The sequence below is a fragment of the Ranitomeya imitator genome, chromosome 2 (genome assembly GCF_032444005.1).
Source record: "Ranitomeya imitator isolate aRanImi1 chromosome 2, aRanImi1.pri, whole genome shotgun sequence".
Classification (NCBI taxonomy): Eukaryota; Metazoa; Chordata; class Amphibia; order Anura; family Dendrobatidae; genus Ranitomeya; species Ranitomeya imitator.
Window position 1 is genome coordinate 483,150,992 of NC_091283.1, and position 12,602 is coordinate 483,163,593.

The following is a 12,602-nucleotide window of genomic DNA, read 5'->3' on the forward strand; positions in this document are numbered from 1 at the left end:
AATGTGCAGAATATTCACTTTACGAGGATTATAGTGGGATTGGAAAGCAAACAGCAATACAAAATGGTATTTGCATGAGTCAAAGCGAGGCGCGAGGCGTATTAGTAGAGCAAGTGGGCTGAAGTGAGGGAATAAAGAAAAGCTGCCCCAGAACAATTCTGATAATGGGGAAAAAAGTATTTGATACACTGACAATATTGCATGTTTTCCCACCTAAACAGAATGGCAAGGTCTGTAATTTTTATTGTAGGTACACTTCAACTGTGAGAGACAGAATCTAAAAATAAAACCACATTGTATGATTTATTAAATTGCATTTTATTGCAGGAAATAAGAGTTTGATCACCTACCAATAAGCAAGAATTCTGGCTGTCACAGACCTGTTAGTGTTTCTTTAAGAAGCCCTCCTACTCTGCACTCATTACCTGAATTAATTGTACCTGTTTTAACTCATTACCTGTATAAAAGGCATCTGTTCACACAATCAATCACACTCCAACCTCTCCACTATGGCCAAGACCAAAGAGCTGTCTGAGGACACCAGGGACAAAATTGTACACCAACACAAGGCTGGGATGAGCTACAGAACAATAGGCAAGCAGTGTGGTGAGAAGGCCACAACTGTTGGCACAATTATTAGAAAATGGAAGAAACAAAAAATGAATGTCAATATTTCTCAGTCAGGGGCTCCATGCAAAATCTTGCCTCATGGGGGTATGGATGATTCTGAGAAAGGTCAGGGATCAGCCCAGAACTACACGAAAGGACCTGGTCAATGACCTGAAGAGTGCTGGGACTGCAGTCTCAAACATTACCGTTAGTAACACACTACGCCATCATGGATTAAAATCCTGCAGGGCACGCAAGGTCCCCCTGCTCACGCCAGCACATATGCATCCGGATGATTCAGAGAAGGCATTGAAGAAGGTCAAGTGGTCAGATGAGACCAAAATAGAACTTTTTTGTATCAACTCCACTCACCGTGTTTAGAGGAAGAAGAAGAAGAAAGATGAGCACAACCCTGAAAACATAATCCCAACCATGAAGCATTGTGGGGAAACATCATACTGTTGGGGTGCTTTTCTGCAAAGGGGACAGACAACTGCACTGTATTGAAGGGAGGATGGATGGGGTCATGTATAGCGAGATTTTGGTCAATGAACTACTTCCCTCAGTAAGGCTGGGTTCACATTGCGTTGAACTCGTCCGTTAGATGGACTATGTTACACCACGGCATAACGTGGTGTAACGCAGTCCGTTAACGCTGCCATTGAATCCAATGTCGGACGCATCGTTAGCGCACGTCCACAATGGGTGTGCGCTAGCGATGTGACGTCATTGAGTGATGGACCCCGAGGCGCGGGCTGCAGCGTTTCCAGGTCCGTCACCGCGTGCGCAGATAGAACATCTGCTAGCTCTATCTGCGCTAGCGCGCTGCCATACCGGCGCTTGCGTTAACAGGAGCCCGTTAACGTATGTGTTGAACAAGCTGCTGTTAACACAATGTGAACCCCTGCCTAAGAACATTGAAGATGGGTCGTGGCTGGGTCTTCCAGCATGACAATGACCAGAAACACACAGCCAGGACAACTAAGGAGTGGCTTCGTAAGAAGAATTTCAAGGTCCTAGAGTGGCTTTAGCCCCTTCACATTAAGCGACACTGCAGCGATACCGACAACGATCCGGATCGCTGCAGTGTCGCTGTTTGGTCGCTGGAGAGCTGTCACACAGACAGCTCTCCAGCGACCAACGATGCTGGTAACCAGGGTAAACATCGGGTTACTAAGCGCAGGGCCACGCTTAGTAACCCGATGTTTACCCTGGTTACCAGCGTAAAAGTAAAAAAAAAAAAACACTACATACTTACCTACCGCTGTCTGTCCCCGGCGCTGTGCTCTGCACTCCTCCTGTATTGACTGTGAGCGTCGGTCAGCCGGAAAGCAGAGCGGTGACGTCACCGCTCTGCTTTCCGGCCGCTGTGCTCACAGCCAGTGCAGGAGGAGTGCAGAGAAGCTGAGCGCCGGGGACAGACAGCGGTAGGTAAGTATGTAGTGTTTGTTTTTTTTTTACTTTCACGCTGGTAACCAGGGTAAACATCGGGTTACCAGTGAAGACATCGCTGGATCGGTGTCACACACGCCGATCAAGCGATGTCTGCAGGGAGTCCAGCGACGAAATAAAGTTCTGGACTTTGTTCAGCGACCAACGATCTCCCAGCAGGGGCCTGATCGTTGGTCGCTGTCACACAGAACGATTTCCTTAACGATATCGTTGCTACGTCACAAAAAGCAACGATATCGTTAACGATATCGTTATGTGTGAAGGTACCTTTAGTCAGTCTCCAGACCTCAACACAATAGAAAATCTATAGGGGGAGCTGAAATTCAATGTTGCCCAGAGACCAGGGCCGAACTGGGACAAAAAAAAAAAGCGGCCCTATCACACAAACCCCACCAGCCCACATATTATAACACTCCCACCCCGAACAGTAAATGTTTGCTATACTTTGTTCTGCCTCTCAACACGCTCTTTAAGGAGTTATTTGAAGAGCCATTTGTGAATGGCACGATATTGGGTATGATCGGCCACAGCTCCATATACATGTTGCTCTTCAGAGCTCTGGTTCTTGGGATGATGGGGGCCCAGCAGTAGGATCCCCAGGAAATGAAAACTTATCATCTATCAAGTGAATATATACAAGGTAGGACAAGTGGTATTGTGCAGTGTTTATGTACAGAATATTACATATACTTAAAATTACACAACTATAAAAGGACAGGAGAGGTGTACACAGCATACACAACTCCACAATGAATGCTAAAAAAAACTACATACACAGCTTCACACTATACACTATGCTAAAGAATATAGTGTGGAGCTACAGTATGTATATAGTATATACTGTAGAGTTGTGCCAGTGTATATAATGTGGATTCCACACTATATACACATCACCATACGATATAAACATCTCTACACCATATACTATATATACACAGGCGAGGAGGCCGACACTGGGGTATACACAGGCAAGGAGGCCGACACTGGGGCTGACACTGGGGTATATATATATCACTGGGGCCGGAACTGCCACACACAGTAACAGATGCTCCACTTTTGGACTCACCCAGATCCTGATGAGGGGAAGATGAAAGGCGGCAACAGAGTAGATTCCATAGAGACGACTGGGACAGAGCAGAGCACAAACTCTGCCCACAGAAAAACTTCCTTGCCAGCGTTAGACATGGTGAAGCTCCTCCGTGCACTTGCTTTCACTTAAAGGACCAGTGGACCAAAAACCGGGGCTGACGGCCCACTTTACAGCTCAGTGCTGTAGCCCAGCAGGCATTTACCCGCTTGGGCAGATGGCCTGTCCAGGCCTGCCAGCGACAGCCTCAAAACCTGAAAGATCTGGAGAAGCTCTGTATGGAGTAGTAGGCCCAAATGGCTGCGCTTTCTGTCTTAGCAGGTGGACACTACAGACTCCCACACAGCGCGCTGTCACACAGATCTCCTCTATCCAGATGACTGATGAAGGTCAGGTATTGACCGAAACGTCTCATTTATTTCTGGAATTTCTTCACTCAATAAATAAGTTCTTCAACACACCTATACGAGTGCCAAGTTTTTCTATATCACAACTGACGGATTTGGTTATCCTACTTGTGCACTACCAGAATTCCAAAAGTGCCGTGTTTTCCTAATTACTTCTGATAAGAGGTGACTGTCTACCAAGTTATCATAGGACCGACAGATAACTACAGCTTTATATGACACCGCTTGTGTTTGCAGAGGGAGTGAAAAAAAGTTGATTGAGGAGATACCGTACATTTTATTGGATCCCAGTATCACAGGAGGGTTGATCTTAGGTTTCATATGATATGTGCTCTCCTAAGAATCCATTGCAGGTTAAGAACCCCTTTCACATTAGGATCACGTATATAGAGTACTCTCCATTGTGCACTGCTTTGGAGTTTGCATTGAATACGCGAAAAACAGAATTCCAATGGAAACCCCAATAGCACCCGACAGAGCCACTAAAGGAGTTATCCCCTTTCAGATAATCTTGGTCCCCATGTGCAGTCTAAAAAAACCCCACACACCACAAACTTGCTTAAATAACCATCCCCAGGTCCAGCGCTGACTATCTGGCACTGCTCCCGGTGTCTGTAGCGCTGATAGCGCGTCAATAGCCAATCAGTGAGCTCAGCAGCTATATCCAATGAGACAGAACATCCAGATGTGAGCCGCTGACCTCACTGATTTGGGGACAGCGCTGTCGAAGGGTCATCAGCACCACAACCAGTACTGGACACTGGGAGCGGTGCCAGAGTGACAGCGCTGGACCCAAGTATGGTGAGTAAACAGCAGTTTACTTTTTTCTTATCACAAACTGCACCCGCAGACCAAGATCATCTGAAAGTGGTAAATTAATTATTATGGGGTTAATGGAGGCACTTTGGACTCCACCTGGCCTCCAGCCCAACAGTGTCTGCCTTTTTCAGACATGCACAAAGCTTTGCAGACCATCAGCGCTCAGTAGAGCGGTTATACATATGTGAACCTAACCCAAAAGGTAAAAAAAAAAAGTTATCCAAACTTGACTATCTCACATGAACAGGTGGCCTTCTGATACTCTTCCCAACAGATGATGCTGGGGAAAAGAAGGATAGGCAGGGGGGAATTTCTGGTGAGATATGTAGCTGCCTGGCAGCGACTTTTGTCCCCATACATATTAGATGAATATTGGCTGAACTCACCAATTTTAGTGGGACTGATTAACCATATGATGTAATGGAGGTGTCCAGATTCTCCCTCAAAAGGACACAGTGGGGAAGAGAAGGATTGGAGAATTGGAATGTCACTGCCATATCCTTTTGGCATCTTTCTACTCTCTCCCAATTGAACACAAATTGAATGCTTGGCCAAGTCCAGTGCTCAGATGTATGGGGGCTGGAAGATCTAGCTGTCCACTGAACGAATATTCGTCTGACACCCCAGCCTTACAATAGTCATTCAGAACCCATGCATGCATTTGTGTGCCAGGGCGGGTCAGACAGAATGGCAGCTGGAGGAACAAGCTATTGTAGGGGTATGGGCATCTTTAGAAAAGATGAAGTTCACAAAGGCCAAAAACAGGCTATGTGCATACTTTAGGGAAAACTGGAAAAGTGGTATTATGATGAGCAACGGGGAGGTGCCTGATGACAGCACACAAAGGAAATGTATCACCTACAGTTTTTATTTTTATTAAGCAGATACTGTGACAATAAGATGACTACTGAAAAGGGGGTTCTACAGTACAAGACAACAATAAGGCTAAACAGCAGCTAATGACATAGAAATATAAAAAAAAATCCAAAAATTCTTGAAAAAAATCTTAATATAACTTGATATAAAATGTAGGTAATTTTCCGCCTGCTCTTCATCTGTTGCAAAACAACATCTCCCAGCATATCCTGCAGATTGCAGGTTAAGATGGCAGTTAATAATAATTCACTTATGTTACAAAAATGTGAACTATTTAAGCAATTCCTCCCTTTTATCAACCATTTGAACCTGGGCAACATCCAATTTTTTTTTTGTATATGGAGGCCATGAAGTCTGCTGTGCACTGGAAAAAAATGTCTTCTACATAACAACAACTGTCTAACATCTGTCACATCTGTACAACAGACTGTCAGTAGGACCCCCCTGAATATAGTAAACCATATATACACACAACCTCCACATTTTGGCCACGCTATTCATAATAAAAATGGTAAGTGTGTATATACAGGTCCTTCTCAAAAAATTAGCATATAGTGTTAAATTTCATTATTTACCATAATGTAATGATTACAATTAAACTTTCATATATTATAGATTCATTATCCACCAACTGAAATTTGTCAGGTCTTTTATTGTTTTAATACTGATGATTTTGGCATACAACTCCTGATAACCCAAAAAACCTGTCTCAATAAATTAGCATATTTCACCCATCCAATCAAAGTGTTTTTTAATAACAAACAAAAAAACCATCAAATAATAATGTTCAGTTATGCACTCAATACTTGGTCGGGAATCCTTTGGCAGAAATGACTGCTTCAATGCGGCGTGGCATGGAGGCAATCAGCCTGTGACACTGCTGAGATGTTATGGAGGCCCAGGATGCTTCAATAGCGGCCTTAAGCTCATCCAGAGTGTTGGGTCTTGCGTCTCTCAACTTTCTCTTCACAATATCCCACAGATTCTCTATGGGGTTCAGGTCAGGAGAGTTGGCAGGCCAATTGAGCACAGTAATACCATGGTCAGTAAACCATTTACCAGTGGTTTTGGCACTGTGAGCAGGTGCCAGGTCGTGCTGAAAAATGAAATCTTCATCTCCATAAAGCATTTCAGCCGATGGAAGCATGAAGTGCTCCAAAATCTCCTGATAGCTAGCTGCATTGACCCTGCCCTTGATGAAACACAGTGGACCAACACCAGCAGCTGACATGGCACCCCACACCATCACTGACTGTGGGTACTTGACACTGGACTTCAGTCATTTTGGCATTTCCTTCTCCCCAGTCTTCCTCCAGACTCTGGCACCTTGATTTCCGAATGACATGCAAAATTTGCTTTCATCAGAAAAAAGTACTTGGGACCACTTAGCAACAGTCCAGTGCTGCTTCTCTGTAGCTCAAAAGTGGCTTTACCTGGGGAATGCGGCACCTGTAGCCCATTTCCTGCACACGCCTGTGCACGGTGGCTCTGGATGTTTCCACACCAGACTCAGTCCACTGCTTCCTCAGGTTCCCCAAGGTCTGGAATCGGTCCTTCTCCACAATCTTCCTCAGGGTCCGGTCTCCTCTTCTCGTTGTACAGCGTTTTCTGCCACATTGTTTCCTTCCAACAGACTTACCATTGAGGTGCCTTGATACAGCACTCTGGGAACAGCCTATTTGTTGAGAAATTTCTTTCTGGGTCTTACCCTCTTGCTTGAGGGTGTCAATGATGGCCTTCTTGACATCTGTCAGGTCGCTAGTCTTACCCATGATGGGGGTTTTGAGTAATGAACCAGGCAGGGAGTTTATAAAAGCCTCAGGTATCTTTTGCATGTGTTTAGAGTTAATTAGTTGATTCAGAAGATTAGGGTAATAGGTCGTTTAGAGAACCTTTTCTTGATATGCTAATTTATTGAGACAGGTTTTTTGGGTTATCAGGAGTTGTATGCCAAAATCATCAGTATTAAAACAATAAAAGACCTGACAAATTTCAGTTGGTGGATAATGAATCTATAATATATGAAAGTTTAATTGTAATCATTACATTATGGTAAATAATGAAATTTAACACTATATGCTAATTTTTTGAGAAGGACCTGTATGCTACAGATTTTGGCCCAATTTGATTAGGATTGATAAGGCTGAAGATGCATGGCATAGTTGGAGATGGTGGTCCCTTTCCAGAAGTAGGGTTTTGATGCCTCGGGATTGAGGCTAGCATCAAAGATACAAGGGGTGGGGGAAGATCTATCAAAAGTTGTGCAAAGGTGAAGTAGGCAAGCTGCCCACAGCATTACATTGCCTAGCATTTTTCATAGAATTCTATGGGCACGTACTCCACTTTGCACTACTTTTGATAAAACTCCCACTCAACGTAGACCCAACCCAAATAACATTACTTATACTTATTTCAATAGAATACCTATACATTTACCAAGATAATGTCTGTCCAGTGATACTCTTAGTATCTCAACACGAGTGAAAGATGTGCATTATGGTGGTGCCGTTGACATATAGCATTGCACCTGTAGCATAGTTGTGGATTTGTTTGCTTAACATAGGTGTGCCTAGCGATGGCTCTAGTGTAAAAATCATCCTCTGTGCATTATATTTGTATTACTACTTTTATTTTGATCACTTATTTTTCTTTTTGTGTAGCATAAAGAAAAATTATTATCTGGAAACCGTCAACAAGATGATGGTAACAGATGCATGCAATCCTTATTTTATATTGGATGGTCCCCCAGTGCTCAAGAGATGTAGAAAAAAAACAAAAGTAAGGCCGGGTTCAAACAAGCGTTTGTAAAATGATCCGTTTTTCTTCCTGAAATAAGTGACATTTTTTACATCCATGTTGTGATTTGCGTGTGTAGATTTTATATATGTGTGTGTTTACCTCCGTGTGCCAGCCCATGTCTGTTTTGTACATGTATAAGGCATTCAGTTTTAACATGAACAATTTCATAAATAATTAAATAGGCCAAATACAGGTTTCTTAATAATTGTAAGGGTGCGCGACCACGATCAGGAACCGCTGCAGGTTTGAAGCAGCGTATTTATGCAGTGCCAAACCCGCAGCAGCCCGCATAGTGACTGTGCGTGTCTAGTCACCCGCGGACACTGACATGCGGTCATGTCCATTTCTCTTGCGGGGACACCAGTTTCCGTAACACAAATTTTACCATTAGAAATGTATTGAATGCGGTAAAGCCACACGGTTCAGTTATCACATGCGGATTTACCTGCATTCAATAGAAGGCAGCACTTTGGACGCAGCAAACATACGCTGCATCCAAAACGCTGCTAGTTCCGGATCATGGGAACGTACCTTAAAGGATCCGTGACCAACGCATGACATATGGGTGGCAACCTGGAGTTGATTTGTTTTTTGAGCACTTTCTGACTTATAATCATTGATTCAGATGTGCAATACGAACCAAAAGTAGTGCATGCTGCTATTTTTTATATGTAGACCATCGGTCCATGCATTACAACGTTCATGAGAACTTCCACACTGATTTGCATTGGCCGTGTGTTGTCCATAGGATATCAGTTTTGCATACAGACAACGTACGGACGTTAATATGCTCATCTGAATAATCCCTTATACTTATTTTACTATCCCGACAAGCTCATGATCATGCTTCCCTAGTCCCCCTCTGGTCTCTGAAAGACTGGCAGCAGCACCAACTTCACCAGTAAGTTAGGAAGTGGCTGCAGTGGTCTTGGTCAGCATGACCTATCACTACTGGACTTGGTAAACCAAGGTGGCAAGGGACCATAAGGTGATAGATACGATATTAAATCCCATATTACTAAAAGTGACAGGTGACATAATGTGAAGCAAGGTGCACTTACCGGAGTTTCAGATTGTCCATAAATTCTGGTAATGTGACAGAGTCCATTAGAACAAAGTCTGCTTTGCCATACTGTAAGCCTTCTTGTTCTGCCATGATGGTTCACCACAGCCAATTCTGTCCAACTCAATTGCAGGATTTAAAACTATATCCAAAAGTGACACAATCAGCGCACAACTATACAAACGTACCACAAGTAGACAATTACACAATATAGGACACCGATGCACCCTGCCTGCAGGAGTACAGGCTGTCTCTGTCACACCCAGACTGTATGGTCATCCCCCAGGTGTGTGATCTGCAAGTGCAAAATGCCTCTGAGATGTAGAAGATGTCTCTAAGGAGGCGATGTCGCTTTCAGGAGAAGTATACACTTCTTGGAAAACTGACGAAAGATCCCCTGGTAAAAGGCTCTCAGAGGAATTTCTGGAGAAAGGGAGTTTTTGGAGCTCACACAAGTAGTAGAGACTGCTAGGTGGGATGTCTCCTCCAAAATCTGCTCAGTGCAAGATGTGGGTCTTCTTCATTAAAGGTCTCAGTGCAAGAAGGGATGGTGTCTGGGTCAGTGCAGGTAGGGGGTCTCAGGAGAAGAGGTCACTTCTGGACAGCTGCTGTCACTTCCAACAGGGGTAAGCAGCCTTTTGTGTCTCCCCTGTGTAAGCTGCTGATCAAACTCCTGTTCATCCATAGAGAGACCAGGAAGAGTGTGTGGGAGAGGTGAGAGGAGGAGAAAGGGGAGAGGTGGAGAAAAGGGAGGTAAGGATGCAGGGAGGGGAAGGAGAGGCAGACTGAGTGGAAAGGTGAGGCATAGGGGAGGGCAGACATATGAGAGGAGGGGATGAGGGTGGGACAGTATGACAGCAGCTATTGAGATAGGAGGGGGAGGTAAGGGGAGGAAGTGAGGGAGGGCTGGAAAGGAAGAAAAAGAAGTAGCAAAATGGGCAGTGAAAGCAGAGAGGAGAGTTAAGAGGGGCAGCGTGGGGACAGCCCTGGCATAGGTGGAAATTTAGTAACAGGTGAGCACAAGGAAGGCGAGTGACAGAGGGAACTTGGGAAACTATGGCCTCACACTGACAGATTCAATGATTCACTACTTTCATGGATAAAATGTTACCTTGCCATCTGTATCTGATCCTATAGCTAAGTGAGTGCTATGACCTTGTAAGCACTTGTGCACACAGGGCTCTTCTAGGGCGTTTTTGCTAATTTTCAGCTGCTTTTTACAGTACTAGCAAAGCCTATGAGAGTACAGAAATGTCATGCACACATATTGGGTTTTTGTGTGATCAGTATTTTGTGCTTTGCTGCATTTTTTGGACACAGAGCATGTCACTTCTTTCAGCGTATCATTATTTGCTTTGTTTTATTATTTGCTTTGTTTTATTTGCTTTGTTCATTATTATTATTAGGTATCATTTGCTGTGTTTTTACTGCTGAAAATTCAAGGACATTAGCATGGGCAAAGAGAAAAAATAAACACAACAAAACCTGCGTTTTTGGGGCAGCTTCTTTCTTGCCAAGAAGATCAGGTTTTGCTGCAGAAAAAAAAAAGCAGCAAAAACGCCCTGTGTGAACTTACCCTTAGGCTACGGTCACACTATTAGTATTCGGTCAGTATTTTACATCAGTATTTATAAGCCAAAACCAGGAGTGGAACAAACAGAGGGGAAAGCTATAATAGAAACACGTCACCAAGTCTGTATTTATGACCCACTCTTTGTTATGGCTAACAAATACTGATGTGAAATACTGACCAAATACTGATAGTGTGACTGTAGCCTTACTGTGAAATTTCCACAGCAGTAAAAACCACTGTGGAATAATGCAGATTAAATGTGGAGCTATCCGCATCATAAATTCACATCCTATAGTGTCAGTCTATATATGCTGCAGATTTTCTGAGACTTGCATTGACCATTTTGATCCCACCCTCAGATCAGATAAAAATGTCTGCGTTCTTTTAAACGGACCAACTCGGTGCAAGGGGGAAAAAATGAATGGCCCCACAGGTACGAGTGCTATCCGTGAAAATTGGACGTGTGAACGAGCTCTGAGGTTCCGACAGTTGAATTTTTGTGCTTCAAATCACAGGATGCAAGAACTTGTTCACACCGTGTTCTAGGCAGCTCCATTTCCCCTGCATAGCTTACATGGCAGTAATGCAGTTCACAAGTCCTACAATTCAATCTTCACATACACCTCAGTTGTATCTGTGTCGCATTCATGCGGACACTGCAGCCTAGACCAGCATATTTCATTCTGCTAGCAGGGGCTCCCTTATTTTGTGTGGTCTTGCAGCACAATCTTCATGTCTGTCTATCCTAATCATCAGATTTTGTGGTAGGTAGTAATGGTTAGGGCTCATACTCACATGCGAGAAACTCGGATGAGTGTTGCACGTCCATACCCGGCATTGCTGCCGACACTCAGGAGCGGAGCGTTCAGCGCATGTATTGCTCTGCGGCCGCATGCGCCGATCCGGGTGCAGTGTCAGGTATTGATGTGCAAGGCTCATCCGAGTTTCTCGCATGGGAGTATGAGCCCTTAGGCCAGGTTCACATTGCGTTATAGGCATCCGTTGGACGGACTACGTTACACTGTTAACGCCGCCATTAAGTCCTATGTCGGACGCATCGCTAGCGCACGCCCATAATGATGTGCCGTCATTGAGTGACGGACCCCGGGACACGGGCTGCAGCATTTCCGGGTCCGTCACTGCTAGCGCAGAGCTAGCAGATGCTCTATCTGCGATAGCGCAATGACATATCGGCACTTGCGTTAACAGCAGCCCGTTAGCGCATGTGTTGAATGGGCTGCTGTTAACGCAGTGTGAACCTAGGCTGGGGCTACACGGCGACTTTGACCATGACACAGGTTGCACCACGGCTACATTTCAGGATAATAAAAGTTAATGGGGGCATAAAAGTTAGACCCAGTTGGATTTTTTTGCAACTTCATTGTTGGGGTACCTTTGGGGTCACAGTGCACCCACATTCACCTGCATTTTGCTGCGATGTAGCAGCTTCCAAAGTTGCCATGTGGTTCCAACTTTAGGGTTTGTGCAGATGACCATAAAAATGAGATGAGTCCTATCCGTCCTTTGTCGGATAGCACTTGTTCCCATGTTATTCAATGAGGACGTGTGCATGTCCATTTTTTTTTTGGGGGGGGGGGATATATTTGGATCTCACTCAGCCATTGAAGTCTATAAGTACGTGGAAAACATCAGATAACATCAGAGTGCGGTCCAATTTTCACAGACTGACTGAATGGACAAGGTGGATTTTTTTTTCTCCACCTCAAAAAAATTAGATGACTTTCTGATCAGACTCTAATCTGAGTCTAATCGGAGTATATTAACTATAATTGGCCCATTCTTTCTATGATGAGAGAAAACTGGTCGTGTGATTCTGGCCTTAGGGTCCCAATCCAGAAGGTAGACGAGAATTTCGTGTTAGACTGGTAGATCAAGTAAGTCGACCCCATCAGCTTT

At 44.3% G+C, this 12,602-nt stretch overlaps 1 protein-coding gene across 2 annotated transcripts in view; it reads right to left on the reverse strand.

Annotated features, from left to right (window-relative positions):
• MYO1D (myosin ID) overlaps positions 1 to 9,819 on the reverse strand; it is a 121,349-nt gene extending 111,530 nt beyond the window's left edge. For both annotated transcript variants that reach the window (XM_069751367.1, XM_069751369.1), the window contains exon 1: positions 9,111 to 9,819. In XM_069751367.1, the coding sequence (XP_069607468.1) occupies positions 9,111 to 9,205 (95 nt within the window). In that variant the 5' untranslated portion in view covers positions 9,206 to 9,819. The remainder of the gene's footprint in view (positions 1 to 9,110) is intronic.
• Positions 9,820 to 12,602: the final 2,783 nt, after the last annotated feature.